The following is a 16,277-nucleotide window of genomic DNA, read 5'->3' on the forward strand; positions in this document are numbered from 1 at the left end:
AATATAAACAAATGACTGTAGATGGCATAAAGATAATGACAACCACCCCAACCCCCACAAAGAAATATTAGTCCCATAACGACCCCAGAAAACCATTGAGGGTCATTATCTAAGAAAGATTATTATTATTTTTTTTTTAGGATTTCATTGATTCTATATCTCAAGAATTTGTTAGAGGAGTTATGTATAGTTACGGGTTAGGAGAAGAACACTGTGCTTTTGGACGAGGAAAACAGTGCGTGTGGATTAAGCTTTATTATCAAATGATTAGGTGAAAAATTTGAGAGTGAAAGAAAGAATCTCTCTCTCTCTCTCTCTCTCTCTCTCTCTCTCTCTCTCTCTCTCTCTCTCTCTCTCTCTGGTAACCCCACCTTCCCTTGCCTCATATGAAATAATTTTTTTTAAACTACTTTCTGGCCACTTTTAATGACCATCCCCGCACACCCCCCCAAAAAATGTGACAGAACTGATAGCGGAGCAATGTAGATACTATTTTTCATTTCAAGTTACAAAAGTTTAGTAGACGGAAGCGAAGCTGGTAGTCGAATATGGAGGTAGGAGAGTGACTGGATTGCTGTATAAATCCTAGTCTGGGACAAGGGTGTCTTATGTTTCCGTGACTGATTGATATCCTAATGGTTGATGATGTCTGGGAATGATACGATACATATAAGGGATGGTTAAAAAAAAAAAGAGAAAGAGAAGGTACTTTTATAAGTATTACATATAGTCATAACTCCCTTAATTCTGGTTTCCTAATATTTTCGGATAAGCTTGAGAGAGAGAGAGAGAGAGAGAGAGAGAGAGAGAGAGAGAGAGAGAGAGAGAGAGAGAGAGAGAGAGAGAGAGAAACAGGGTGTGTCAGTTCTGCCTGATAAGAATCTTATCATTCGTACCGGTGTGGCTTTCGAGGCTTTGTGGGAAAAGCGCTCCCAGAAATTACCTTGATAAACTAAAAAATTTACTAAGTAACTCTTATACTAATTTAATTAGAATTCTTGTATGGCATTGTGCTCCTGTGTACTATGTACCATTCCGGCAATCTCTGGACTAGGAGAAATATTATGTGACGTATTAGTTTATAGAATTTTTATCAGTAGTACAATGTATTATATTCACAGATTCCTAATAAACTAACAAACCTCCATAAAGTAGAGGATTATTATTATTATTTTTTTTTTCTTCTTATTATTATTATTATTATTATTGTTTATTATTATTTTTTGTTTTTTTTTGGCTCTATCACAGTCCTCCAATTCGACTGGGTGGTATTTATAGTGTGGGGTTCCGGGTTGCATCCTGCCTCCTTAGGAGTCCATCACTTTTCTTACTATGTGTGCCGTTTCTAGGATCACACTCTCTGCCATGAGGCCCGGAGCTACTTCAGCCTCTAGTTTTCTAGATTCCTTTTCAAGGATCTTGGGATCGTGCCTAGTGCTCCTATGATTATGGGTACGATTTCCACTGGCATATCCCATATCCCTTTTTCTTATTTCTATTTTCAGATCTTGATACTTATCCATTTTTTCCCTCTCTTTCTCTTCTACTCTGTGGTGTCCCATGGTATTGCGACATCAATGAGTGATACTTTCTTCTTGACTTTGTCAATCAACGTCACGTCTGGTCTGTTTGCACGTATCACCCTATCCGTTCTGATACCATAGTCCAGAGGATCTTTGCCTGATCGTTTTCTATCACTCCTTCAGGTTGGTGCTCGTACCACTTACTACTGCAAGGTAGCTGATGTTTCTTGCACAGCTCCAGTGGAGGGCTTTTGCCACTGAATCATGCCTGTTTTTGTACTGGTTCTGTGCAAGTGCCGGGCATTCACTTGCTATGTGGTTTATGGTTTCATTTTTCGTATTGCACTTCCTACATATGGGAGAGATGTTATTTCCGTCTATCATACTTTTGAACATATCTGGTTCTTAGGGCCTGATCTTGTGCCGCTGTTATCATTCCTTCAGTTTCCTTCTTTAGCTCTCCCTCTGTAGCCATTGCCAATTGTCATCGCTGGCTAGTTCTTTAGTCTGTCTCATGTATTGTCCGTGCATTGGTTTGTTGTGCCAGTCCTCTGTTCTTTCTGTCTTTCTCCTGTCTCTGTATATTTCTGGGTCTTCGTCTACTTTTATTAGTCCTTCTTCCCATGCACTCTTTAGCCACTCGTCTTCACTGGTTTTCAGATATTGCCCCAGTGCTCTGTTTTCGATGTTGACGCAGTCCTCTATACTTAGTAGTCCTCTCCCTCCTTCCTTTCGTGTTATGTATAGTCTGTCCGTATTTGCTCTTGGGTGTAGTGCTGTGTATTGTCATATGTTTCCTGGTTTCTGATCTATGCTGCGGAGTTCTGCCTTCGTCCATTCCACTATTCCTGCGCTTTTATCTGATTACTGGCACTGCCCATGTGTTTATGGCTTTTATCATTATCCGATTTCCGGCGTTGAGTTTTGACTTGAGTATCGCCTTGAGTCTCTGCATATATTCTTTCCTGATCGTGTCCTTCATCTCTTGGTGTTTTATATCTCCTCCTTCCATTATTCCCAGGTATTTGTATCCTGTCTCATCTATGTGTTTGATGTTGCTCCCATCTGGTAGCTTTATCCCTTCAGTTCTCGTTTACTTTGCCTTTTTGTATGTTGACTAAGGCGCATTTTTCTATTCCAAACTCCATCCTGATGTCCCCAGATACAATCCTTACAGTCTGGATTAGGGTATCTATTTCCTTGATGCTCTTACCATACAGCTTGATGTCGTCCATGAACATCAGATGGTTGATTTTGTTGCCTCTTTTCTTGAGTTGGTACCCCCCGGCCCGGGCATCCATCTTCTGTAGTACCTTTTGTCATGGGAATCATGGCTACTACGAAGAGTAGTGGGGACAGTGAGTCGCCCTGGAAGATCCCTCTCCTGATATTAACCTCTGCCTAGTCTTATTCCAGAGCTTGTAATTGTATTGTATTCCAGTTGCGCATTGTATTTTTGAGGAAGCTGATGGTATTTTCCTCTGCCCCATATATTTTCAGGTATTCTATTAGCCATGTGTGTGGTATCATGTCGAAGGCTTTCTTATAGTCTATCCATGCCATGCTTAGGTTGGTTTTCCTTCTCCTACTGTTCTTCATTACCATTTTGTCTATCAGGAGCTGGTCTTTTGTGCCCCTACACTTCCTTCTGCAGCCTTTCTGTTGGTGGGGATGGTGGTTTTGTTTCTCCTCTAGGTAGTTGTATAGCCTTTCTCTATGAAGGAACCTGTTAGTAACTTCCACATTATTGGTAGGCAGGTGATAGGCCTGTAGTTACTGGCTATATTTCCCTTACTCTTGACTTTTTTGTACTAAAGGATGTTCTTCCTGTGGTCATCCATTTGGGTGCTTGGTGATTTGAGATACAATGTTGGAGTTGTTCTGCTATTCGTGGGTGTAGGTTGGGCCTTGAAGTTTTTTTGAGCCAGTATCCATGGACTTCATCGGGACCTGGGGCTTTCCAGTTTGGCATTTTCTTTAGTTGGTGTCTGACTGTGTCTGTCGTGATGTCTGTGAATCTTTGTTTTATTCTCCCTGTTTCTTCTTCCTTGACTTCCTGGTAGCCATGTTGCATGTTTGTTGTGTGATACCGGATTGCTCCATATGTTTTCGCCCAGAGTCTCTTACTTGGTTCGGCTTCAGGAATTTCTGGGTGGTTGTCTTCCCCTCTTAGTTGGCTGTATAGTCTTTTCTGGTTGGTTCCGAATAGTTTGTTCTGTTGGTATCCTTATTCCTGTTCATGTACCGTTGGATCTTGTGTGCTTTGGCCTTAAGCCTCTGTTTTTACATCTTCTATTGTGTTGTTTAGTCCCCTCTCTTGTACTTTGTATTTCTCGTTGAGTTCCGCCCTTCCCCTTGTTTTTTCTTGCTTCTTAGCCTTTTTTCTGCCATCTCTTTCAGTTTATTATTATTATTATTATTATTATTATCAGCTTGAGACACATATATTAAAAGTGTGTCTATTCAATTCTACACGTACTGAAGGGCAGCAAAGAAAAGTATTTCGCTTTGATAATCTGAGAATTATTATTATTATTTTTTTAAAAATCACCGATGTTTTTGTTTGAAATTACCGCTTCGCGCGAGAGTAAAATTGTCGTCTGCTTGTTCAACTGACGTCATATTGACAGATTCTAGAATCGACACTGTCCGAAATAAATTAATAAAATTCATCGCTTGTTCTTGTTAAGTAATTAACGTTTGTAATTGGATATATTTACGATTAAATTTATATGAATTCTTTATACGACGTCAAAGTTGTTTGAAATAACATTAACGAATATATTTCCTCCACCTTCCGTCCAGTACTCATGTTACGATGTAAGGCAGTGCTATCTAATTTCTGGACTAGGTTTCAATGCAAATGAAGTGTCTAAATTAATTTTATTTTCCATTGATGATTACGAAAACAATATTATGTTATCTTTGTTTAGATTGTGCGTGAAAGTCAACAAGTGACACAATCCTGATACAAACATAAGTTGCTCTGTTCGATCGGGGTAATGTTTTGTTTATGAGTTTACCTAAATAGCGTTTACGCAATGGAAATTCGGCAAGAAGGCGAAATCATTTTAAATTTTGAGAAGTATTTGCTTCTATTCAAATTTTAATCTCATTTACGTGAGACGTTGTCTAGGAAAAATTTGTCCGAAAGATAGACGAAGCCAGAGTCGCGTCCACGCTACCGAACATCAGGAACACTGGTCTCCACAAAAGTAATCATCGATATTTCATCTTCTGTTAAATGGTGAGATATTTTGCGTATTTTAGGGCGTCGCTGCGTAAAAGACATACTCGCCGGCGGCCTTGGGTGACTGAGGAGTCGTTATAATGCCGCAGGATGCAGAAATAGCCGCGATTAAGGCATCCGCAGCATCTTGTTATGTAGGTCACAGCTTCGGGGATGTAGGAATTGGTCGCTGAATTAATTGTTCGGGACGAAGGTTAGGTCGAGTTTAAAGGCGCAGATTTACGCGAAAAGAACCGTTTATGGCGATGGCATGATGTAATTAGAATAGAATTTACGTATTTTCGCTGTTACCTACCTATAGTATATATAGATTCGCCCACGATGGTAGCCTACGCCTACCCTAGTAAGATAGCCTACTAGGAGTTGATTTTACCGAACTAGCCTAAGCATGATTATAGCCATGTTTATTTTACGTTTACGAATGAATTTTTAAAATTCCTGATCAATCATAGGTTAAATGATCGAATGGCCTCCTGGCGACCACCTGGTTGGTAGCGCGATCACCTTCCCAAAAAATAACTTCAACACTTCTGCTCGAGAAACCCAGACGTAATTGACGCGTCTTTAGTTATTACTGAACTAGCTTTAGAACAATTATAGGCATGTTTATTTTACGTTTACGAATAAATTGTTACGAATTCCTGATCAATCATAGGGTAAATGATCGAATGGCCTCCTGGGTACCACCTGGAAGGTAGCACAATATCCTTCCTAAAAGATCATTTTCAACACTTACTTCGAGAGGAAAGTAGAGGTCTCGAGGTGGTGTTGCTTCCACTGGAGCTGGCTCGTGACTGATAGTCTATCCTGGGTTACAGATAATGTGAAAGTTATTTTTTTAGATGAAAAAGAGTGATTTTTGTTTACCCACCATTAATATGCACAGATGAAAGTACCTCGATCCTGTAGTTCCTCGCTGGACGAGTGGTTTTCGCGCTTGGCTGCCAATCTGGTGGTCCGAAGTTCGAATCTCGGCTCTGCCAACGCGGAATCAGAGGAGTTTATTTCTGGAGATAGAAATTCATTTCTCGATGTAGTGCGGTTCGGATCCCACAATAAGCTGTAGGTCCCGTTGCTAGGTGACCAACTGGTTCCTAGCCACGTAAAAATATCTAATCCTTCGTGCCAGCCCTAGGAGAGCTGTTAATCAGCTCAGTGGTCTGGTTAAACTAAGATATACTTAATTTAACTTAACCTCCATCCTGTGTTCTGGTACTGATTTCATGTTACCCTTTGCGATCCCCAGTTCAAGGCTACCAGTCTTCTATCATAATTAACCTCACACACCCTACAATATATAATCCCTGATGCTAAAGGAAAAATTGTTGACTTGGGGCAGCTGAGGCTAGGCTTACCAGTTTCAATGACTTTAAAGCTCATGCTGAGGAACAATGCCAATACATGAAAGTATCTGGTCAGAATACTTTAAAAAGAAAGAAAAAAAAAACAAGTTATAGTTTGCTTTTAAAGTTTGTTGGACCTCTTTTGAGATCTTATTTTGTTTTATAGATAAAATCTCTATTAACATACTTTTGGTTGATAGATAAAATCTCTATTACAACATAGTTTTGGTTGATAGAGGGGCAGAGTTAAGAAATAAGAGTAGTAGACAAGGTAGATCAAGGGCTTCCCTTAGAAGGTTCCAGAAACTGTACTTTACCAATTTTAAGCAACAATTCAGTGCCTGATGTGCTTGCTCTAATTAGGTGTTGAGTTACTGTATTGATATACTATACACAGTGGTCCCCCCCGCAAATAGTTAGAATCCATGAAGAGTTGGAACCCCTATAAAAACACTGAAAACAGCCTATTTTGTTAGCTAAAACTCAAGAAAAACCCACTAAAAATGTTTATACTTGGTTTTTTTAATAGTTTTATCAGAAAAAGTACATTATATGATGAAATTGATAAAATAAACCCTGGAATTTCTGGATATTTCTCATGGAAAAATACCGCGAATAGGCAAATTTTCCGCGAATAATGGGGAAATGTTCCCGAGAGAAAGCCGTGAATGTGTGAGTCCGCGAATGCAGAGAATGTGAATATGCGGGGTCCACTGTAATGGGTTTATCTATGAGATTTTTTATAAATAAAATGTTTATGTAAATAGAATGATTCAAAAAGGAATTTTTCTTTCTAGAGAGTTGCAAAATGTTAAGATGACCGTTGACAGTGGCGGTGGAGGTATGGGTGGAGGTGGGGATACAATGTCAGAGTCAGAAACCCATGAGAAAGAACTACGTGCACGCCTCATACACTACCACGCATCCTTCAGCTCGCAAGGTAAGGAACTTGACATCAGTCTCTAGGTTATTACTTGGTTTACATGACGAAACTGTAATCCACTGTGTAGCACTTCAATAGCTAGTTATTCTGCGTTGAGCATGAATTAGAAATTGGAAAGTTGTATGAGTTAGTACCTCAAGATTATGCTATATTGTAGATTGTAATATGAGGTGCATTTTACGGCATACATGTCTGCTGACTCTTTGCATATTGTTAAATGTCTGGTAATGTTAACGTCACAAGTTGTTTTCCCACTTAGGCCGAATTTTCACAATTGTACGACCTATTGGAAATACTGTGTGCTTTGAATTGTTTGTAGTCAAGTAAGCTTTTGTTTTTAATTTATGCTTAGATATATTTTTGACTTCAAAGTTATTAGGGTTCCTTTTGTGGTTGTGGCCTTAGAAAGGTTAAAGGTGCCTATAAAACTCATGGCAATGGGATGGGTAGGAAGATTTTAGCTCTAGCATCTTTATTTTCTGGAAATATATAGTGTACTTATAGTGAAAAAGCACAAAAGACATTTACTCTGATTAAAAGTCAAGACACGGTAGATGCTAACTGAATAGTAACATTAATAGCAGATGCTGTTAGTCCTGGTTGATTGCATTTAGTCTAGGTGACAATACTATTTAAGTACATACATACATAAATTTTTTTAGACAGTACAGTGTTTGATGAGAATTTGATTGCCTCCCCCTTTTATTTTGTTAGATGATATTTCAAGAATTTACCAAGGGAGACAAACGTGCTTATGATTATCAAGTGGATGATTCTTTATTCCTTAACCCTTTGGATGCCATTTTTTATTTGCATTTTTTTTTTAGGAAACATTTGTATCCTTTCATGGGACTTGTTTGAAGAATATTTAATGTTACCTGAAGATGGAATTGCTTTATGTAATTTACCCCTGCTGTCATACATTATACTAAATACAATGCCTCTCATTTGTACCTCCTTTTTTTTCATATTTGTCTTTTTCATTTGATGTTCTCCGTTTCAAATGTTGCATTAGAGCGTCTTACAGTTTATCTCAAGAAATTTGGTGAACTTTGCTATACTGTATTCCATGCAGTATGCTATAAGGCTGTTGCATTCATGATGGTGAATACATGCTAGGGTAATTTGACTGTCGTCAAATATACTGTAATCATTCTTTTGAATGATGGTATATAATGTTCACTGATGAAAGTAGGCATTGAGTAAATTTATCAAAGGTCATTATCATCATCACCAAACATTTTGACATGTTGAAATGAGTTCTTTTCACCTTTTGATTTGTGCACTGTCCACCTGAATTCCCTAATGGTGTAGGTGTTCACCCACTTTCTATGTTAGTACCCATGTCTTTGGGGCATTGAGTAATACAGACCTTACACATATAACATTAGGCTTCACTTTGTCTGTTAATGATACTTCTTACATGAAAGTACCCTAGATGTCTCTTTCCACTTCATCCCAGCTGTGGCTATAGTAGATTCACATCACCCGTGCATCTGCTGTCCAGGTCAGTCCCTTATGATGCTCCTGATTGGCTATTCATAAGCCAATCACAGGCCTGGAAACTTGGTCTTTCAAGAGAATTCACATAGGTAGGATGTATGTTCACCTCTCCTGAGGGATACGTCTTTCAAAAGTATCCCTCAGGAGAGGTGGAACATACATCCTGGCTATGTGAACTCTTTTGAGAGAGACTGAGAGTTTCCAGCCCTGTGATTGGCTTATCAACAGCCAACAGGAACGTCGTAAGGGACAGGCCTAGACTTCAGATGCACAGGTGATGTGAATCTACTATAGTACTTTGCCTCACTACCCTCTCAGTCCAAGATATAGACCTCTTACGTATTTTGGGCATCAGAAACTGCCTACTTCATATATATCTGCATTCCTAAGCATCTTTTGTGGGAAGGTTACATTCAGTACAAAGTGAGTTCACTCTAATACCTTTTCCATGGCGTCCACTTGGCCACTATCGTAATTGTACTCTTTCCTAAGCTTCCTTTCCCTGAATGTTATTTTGCTTATTACATTGATTATCCGTTATCTCTGTACATTCCACTCCACCATATTTTAAACATTTCTGCCACCATGTCCTGGGATTTTGCTGTTAACACTTTATTTAAATACTTATAGCAGCTTTCATGGACCTCCCTTTCTGCACTTCAGTGATAAATACCAAAGGATACAGGAACATTTTTAGTGGTTTTCAGGAGCTTGTTTTGTTACAAAGAAGTATTCTTTCCCTATGATGTTTATTTTCCTTGAGAATTGAGATATGACTTTAAAAAACATAACTTGTCCAGGTAAAAACATGCATCGAGACATACAGGAATAATCTTTGAGAAGTAATAGTGTACGTTTGTTCTTATTTAATGTATATTTAATTAGTGTAGTTGTAAAAGGCTCGTAGCTCTCTGCTAAAGGGGAAACCTACTGTTAATATGTATTAAGCATTATTTGCTCTATCAAGGAAAGGGTTTCCATCCTTCAGTTCTTCTGAGTACGTACCATGGCATCCAAAGAGTGAAAGTAACATGTGCGTAATGTGTTCAAAGCTTATCAGTTAAGGTTGGTTCAATACTACTACTGTTTTCATGGGGCCTTTGGTAAATACAGTAATTATATGTAGCTGTGAATTGTCACGTTCCACAGCAAGCCCATCTTTGTGCTGTTTTGCCGGCCTGCCGTTCTTGTCCTCGACCTCGCCAGCTCTGCCGTATCTTATACAGTACCAGATAGCTCCTAGGCGTGATTCGAGAGGTACCATAGAATCTCATTCTTGATCCAGCACCTGCGTGTAGCTTTTATTACAACATTTATCTTTCACCTGAATTTATTTTAGGATTTGAGTTTTGCTTTTCCTTCACTTAAATGATCACTGTACTGTTTTAATTCCTCCAGTTCTGATCTAACATTATTAGGGATAAAATTTTACTTCATAAGCTATTTCCAGCAAGGTCTTCAGTAGTGATCATTATGGCTTAGTCAGCTTGCACCATTACGTATGTAAAGACTTAAAAAAACATTCATATTATCCTTTCACCTTGCTTATTTGGGAAGAAATGTTTTTTGAATATGACTGCTGTGTTTATTGGTAGGAACTACTCTTATTTATTTAGAGGAATGATCTTAATATCTCACCTTGACTGAAGCATTTAGTTTCCTTGCATGTCTTGTGTTACTTTTTATGACAGAAAATTTTATTTTGCATAACTTCTAACTTGGAGTCTGTTTCGACGGACATTTATTTTGATAAATGCAGCCTATAAACTGTCCTTTGTGATTTTAAAACATTGCCAGTGATGCACATCTCTGTGTTTTTTATCAGTAACAAATTTGTTTTGTTTTCAATGACACCTAAGAGAATCAACACAAATATTTTACCGTCTGAACCACTGTTGTCATACAGGTCTTTTACAATACATGTACAGTGGTCCCCCTATCTTCGTGGGGGGGATGCATACCAGACCCCCCCACCCCCCGCAAATAGTTGGAACCCTTATAAAAATGCTTTAAACCTCCTATTTTGTTAGTTAAAACTCAAGAAAAAGCCATTACAAATTTTTATTGTAGTGTCTTACCGAACAATTATAGAGCCGTGATTTCCACGAGCGGCAGGATACTAAATTCAAATTTAGCGCGTCGGCGTCGCCAACACTGGTGGTAATGACGTCATCTCCCTCCACTCGCGGGAGAACCAGGTACAACTGCCCAGGTGAATCCAATTCTTTTCCTGCCGGCGTCCGGTGAACATCGGTGGTCGGTGCGGTTGGATGACTTTGCTTCGCTTTTTTCTTGTGGATTTGATCTTCGGAATTGGTGAAGTACTCTTTTTTGGCGTTGTTGTTATTTGCTTTTTATTTAGGCGTTGCCATGTCGGATTCCTAGTCCGTCGGGAGTTAGGTTTTGCATCTCAGGATGTAAAACTAGATTATCCAAGCTAGAGTATGATTCTCACACTAAATGTGTTAAGTGTAGGGGACAGGTTTGTTCAGCAGATCGAACATGTAACGAGTGTAGTGATTGACTGATTCTCAATGGAAGTTTTTTAGTTCATACTCGGAGAAATTAGCTAAAGACAGAATTAGAAAAGCAGCGCGCTTAGGGAAAGTAGACGTAGCTCTGCTTCGTCTTGCGATGCATCTGTTCCTTCTGTTTCTCCTCAAATTGTTATGTCTCCTTTAACTACACCTCCTATTCCTCCTACTAATCCCACTTCTCCGGCTTCCCGTGTAGTTTCTTCCGACACCATTGCCAGTCTGGAATCGAGGTTAGATCAGAAATTTTCGGTACTAGCGAATACGGTTTTGCAACTTGGTAATTCAGTTAAGACGTTTTTGGAGAAAGCGGCTTTCATGGTAAAGAGGGTAGTTAGAGGGTGCATCTGTTCTGTCCTGACACGTCTCCTAGACAAAGGTCACTGTCCAGCTCCCCCGCACCGGGGAGAAGACATACCGGAAGTCCAAGGGAGTCGATCGGGATTTGCCCACAGACAGGCGCCTCTCTTGTTGAGCCTGTTGCGCCTCAACAGGGCTCGGTTAAGCGTTGGAAAGGTGTTGCGGTCAGACGCCTTTCAAATGATTCAAGCGATTCGTCTCCGGTCGCACGGCGCTCTTGGCGAGATTCGCCCGTTTCGCGTCCCTTAAAGAGGCGTTCAGGCGCCGATTCTTCGCCTCCTCCAGTCAAGCGGTATAAGGAGCCTGAGAGTAGGGTTGCGCCTCGGCCGTTAGCGGGCTCGTTCGTCAGCTCAATCTGTGCCTTTTTCGGCTCCATCTACTAGTAGAGATTGTGGTTTTAGCGCTGTAGCTAGCAGTTCTAAGGGTGTTTCTTTAGGCGCTTTTTTCGTCTGTTACGCCTGATGCGCCTGTTTCGCCTCGAATTTCGGCGGCTCCGAGCGAGGCGCAAGTAGTTTTTCCGCCGCCTGCGGAACATTTAGGCTCTTCCAAGCCTACGTTAACTGTTTTTTGATTCGTCTCTGGCGCCTTTGCGCAAGCAGTTAGAGATGTTAACCAACTGGATGAATGAGTCCAAGGGTGGTTCGAAACCTTCAGATCCGGTTGTAGTTCCGTCTACTTCTTCGGCGGTATCGGAGAATGAAGAAGAAGTAGAGGAGGAGGATTCACATCACCTCTCGTGTTATTCACGTCTCCTTAGATTTCTTCTGGTATCTTATCCAGATTATTTTGAGAAAGCGGCTCCGCGCTCACCCCAACTTCGACTTTTTTTGATGAGGAGGAAAACTTCAGACCCTCTCCTCCCAAAACTTGTTCTATCTAAAGCGGTTAGACATTCGTTGAAAGAGACGGAGAAATGGATGTCTATGAAAGAGACTTAGGGAAGGCTCTTTTTGCTTACCCTCCCTCTAAGTTGCTTCGTAAGAGTATAGGTTTTATGTAACTGGGGAAGCTCCTTCTCTGGGAGTTTCTGCCTCCTCCCAGGGAGACTTCTCCAGTTTAATCGACTCCTCTAGAAGATCTGCTTTCGCCGCAGCGAAAGTTTTCTTTACAGCGCCTGAGTTGGACCACGTTGTAAAGAATCAATTTAAACTTTTGGAAGTCTTTAGCTTCCTTGATTGGACTATTGGCGCTTTAGCGGCCAAGCATCGAAGACTGGTCCTTCTATTTCCTCATGGAGTTACGGAGGATTGGATTGGTGTTCTGTCCTGTGCGGACAAATCCATTAGGGATGGATGTGATGAGTTAGCTTCGCTCATCGACTTTGGTACCCTTAAGAAAAGGCAACTTTGGTGCTCCTTTGCTTCTAAAAGGGTTACGTCCCAACAGAAGTCTGCTCTCTGTTTGCTCCTTTTGTGAAAGATAACCTCTTTCCAGACGATGTAGTGTTGTCAATTTCGTCTGCGCTAGATAAGAAATCTACTTTTCGATTTACTGGCACAGTCTACTAAGAGACCTAAAGCTCCTGTGGAGACTGTTCCTTCGGTTTCTCCTCTGGCCCAAGCGCCTTTTCGAGGGAGAAAACCCAAGCGCTTCTTTCGGCCGAAATCGAATTTGCGACCTCAGTCTAAGGCCTCGGCCAAGGTTAACAAACCTTCCAAATGAAAGCTCGGTTCTTCATGCACCAGTGGGAGCCAGGCTGGCTCTGTTTTGGGAGGAATGGGAAAACAGAGGAGCAGAAGCCTGGGAGTGCAAGTACTCAAGTTCGGCTATCGTATTCCTCTCGTTTCACCTCCCTCGCTCTCACCTGTGCCAATTCCATTCCAGGCATACTCTCCGGGCTCAGTAAATTTCTGGCGCTAGCCGCAGAAGTGGAAGCGCTTGTTCTCAAAGAAGCGATAGAACAGATAGAAGGGGATTTTCCTCAAGGCTTTTACAATCGCCTTTTTGTAGTTCCCAAGTCATCAGGGGGCTGGAGGCCGGTTTTGGATGTGAGCGCCCTGAAACTTGCATGTCCAGAAAACAAAATTTCATATGGAGACCACTCGGTCGGTTTCTGGAGTTCCCATCAGACAGTGGTTTGGTGGTCTCTCTGGGACATGCAAGACGCTTATTTTCACATTCCGATACATCGCGAATCTCGGAAGTACCTGATGGTTCATGTTCGAAGGCAAGGTGTTTCAGTTTCGGGCGCTTTGCTTCGGACTAGCGACCGCTCCTCAAGTTTTCACCAGGGTTCTATCCCCGATAGGAAGCTGGCTACACATATTAGGAGTAAGAATCTCCCTCTATCTGGACGATTGGCTTCTCCGGTCGGAATCAGAGAGTCGGTGCATGAAGGACCTTGGAACAACTCTGGATCTTGCCAGAAAGTTAGGAATTCTGGTGCAACAAACAGAAGTCCCAGTTGGTTCCATCTCAGAGCATCCTTTATTTGGGGATGATTCTGAATGCTCAAGTTTTTTTCGGGCTTTTTCTGTCCCCGAAGAGGGTTCAAAGGCTTGTCTGGAGACAGTTCATGAGTTCTTGGACAAAAAGGTAAGTTCTGCCAATCAGTGGATGAGGCTCCTGGGCAAATTGACGTCAGTGGAGAAATTTGTTGACGTTGGGAAGACTGCACATGAGACCTCTGCAGTTTTTCCTGAGAGCCTCTTGGTGCAGGAAGACACAACCAGACTCGATTACCTTTCCTGTCACAGATCAAATAAAAGAGGACCTAAGGTGGTGGCTCTCTCGAGCAAGGTTGGAAGAAGGGTTAGATTTACGACCCATCCTCCCGAACCTACAGTTCTTTTCCGACGCATCGACAACTCCACGGCTCTCTCGTACGTGCGGAAACAGGGGGGGACTCAGTCTTTCTCTCTGTACGAAGTAGCCAAGGATCTCCTCCTGTGGTCAAACGAAGCGAAGGTTCAGCTAGTCCCGAGATTTGTTCCGGGAAAGATGAACGTGCTGGCGGACGAGTTAAGTCGGTCAACAGCAAGTGTTACTCCTCCTGGAGTGGACTTTGGACAACAAGATTTTGTCAGAAACTTTGGCGCCTTTGGGGACGACCGTCAATAGACCTGTTCGCGACATCAAGGAACAACCGTCTTCCTCTCTTTTGTTCTCCAGTCCCAGATCCTCTAGCTTGGTTGGTGGACGCAATGCTGTTGGATTGGTCGGGTCTGGAAGCTTATGCATTCCCTCCGTTCGGTCTAATAAGAGAGGTGCTGAACAAGTTCATGTTGCACAGCAATGTAACGCTAACGTTAATCGCTCCCTTTTGGCCCAGGAAAGAGTGGTTCCCGGACCTTCTCCAGTTGTTAGTAGACTTCCCCAGACTTCTTCCTCCAGAGAAGTGCTTCTCAAACAACCTCACTTCAAGAGGTTCCATCAAAACTTGTCCGCTCTAGCTCTGACAGGGTTCAGACTGTCCGGAATCTTGTCAGAGCGAAAGGATTTTCAAGAAGAGCTGCAGAAGCTATCGCTCATTGTAGGAGAGAGTCTTCTAACAAACTCTATCAAGGGAAGTGGAGAATCTTCAGAGAGTGGTGTAGAAGTGCTAAAGTCTCTACTTCTGCGACCTCTTTAACAGAAATAGCAGATTTTCTTCTATTTCTTAGGAACTCTAAGAAACTGGCTCCTTCGACGATCAGAGGATATAGAGCCATGCTCTCTTCGGTTTTTCGACATAGAGGTTTGGATATTTCCTTCAATTCAGATCTGTCGGACCTCATTAGGTCTTTCGAAACCACTAAGCTCCCGCAAGATACAGTGGCTTTGGAACAGATTAATTGGGTGCTTAAAGTTTCCTCATAGGGGGCCAACCGTTTGAGCCTTTGAAGTCGGCTTCACTCAGGAACTTGACTAAGAAGGCACTCTTTCTTATTGCACTAGCTTCTGCTAAGCGTGTCAGCGAATTGCACGCTATAGACAAAAGAGTCGGTTTCTCTCAAGGCAATGCTGTATTTTCGGTATCTTTGACCTTTCTAGCCAAAAAATGAGAATCCTTCTAATCCTTGGCCGAGGAGTTTTGTGGTAAGGAACTTATCTGATTTGGTTGGACATGAGGAGGAAGAAAGGCTCTTATGTCCATCAGGGCTATTAAGCAGTATCTGTTTGCCACTAAGGGTATTAGAGGACAATCTCCTAAGCTCTGACCTCGGTTCAAAATCCCTCTCGTCCTCTTTCTAAGAATGCTATAATCGTTCTTTATTAGAGAGCTTATCAGGGAAGCTCACTCGCAGTCCGAGAACGACAATCTTTCCGTTCTGAGAGTTAAAGCTCACGAGGTTAGAGCAGTGGCAACTTCTTTAGCATTCAGAAAGAATTTATCTTTAGCTTCGATTCTTCAGAGCACAGTTCTGGAGATCGAATTCGGTTTTTGCGAGTCATTATCTCAAAGAGATAGAAACGGTTTCGAGAATTGTAAAACGTTAGGTCCGGTGGCGGTTTTCTGGCATGGTGTTGGGAGAAACGGCACAGGTGGGGTCGTCACCTCTATGCTAACTTTTCACCTTGAATAGGTTGTCGAGTTCAAGGGAAGCTGGGGTACTGAGTACCTGGGATACTCACCAGTCTGTTAGGTCAGATTTTACAATGGTTGGGTATATATGTTTTTAAATCTGGTGTTGGTGACAAATGTTTTGTATGATTGAATTTCTGGTCTTAGCCCAGGGCAAGGGCAATCTTTGTTGTTACTATCCTCCGTCAGTCAGCCTTGACTCGCTTGAACTACGGAAGGATTCCACTCCTGTAGAGGCTAACTTTGGTCAAATTCCAATTCCTCTACAATAGTAAGAAGAGCACCGACCAGAGGCAGTAACAGTCTGCTGTAGCTCT

At 41.6% G+C, this 16,277-nt stretch overlaps 1 protein-coding gene across 7 annotated transcripts in view; it reads left to right on the top strand.

Moving 5' to 3' along the window:
- The first annotated feature begins 4,497 nt into the window (after window positions 1–4,497).
- Window positions 4,498–16,277, top strand: part of LOC135208498 (uncharacterized) — a 136,424-nt gene continuing 124,644 nt past the window's right edge. For 3 of the 7 annotated variants that reach the window (XM_064240742.1, XM_064240743.1, XM_064240744.1), the window contains exons 1-3: window positions 4,498–4,770; window positions 6,914–7,056; window positions 9,712–9,819. In XM_064240742.1, coding sequence (XP_064096812.1) covers window positions 6,933–7,056; window positions 9,712–9,819 — 232 coding nt within the window. In that variant the 5' untranslated portion in view covers window positions 4,498–4,770; window positions 6,914–6,932. The remainder of the gene's footprint in view (window positions 4,771–6,913; window positions 7,057–9,711; window positions 9,820–16,277) is intronic. The other 4 variants (XM_064240745.1, XM_064240748.1, XM_064240746.1 and 1 more) reach the window with 4 other exon arrangements.

This window comes from Macrobrachium nipponense, chromosome 35, assembly GCF_015104395.2.
Source record: "Macrobrachium nipponense isolate FS-2020 chromosome 35, ASM1510439v2, whole genome shotgun sequence".
Taxonomy (NCBI): Eukaryota; Metazoa; Arthropoda; class Malacostraca; order Decapoda; family Palaemonidae; genus Macrobrachium; species Macrobrachium nipponense.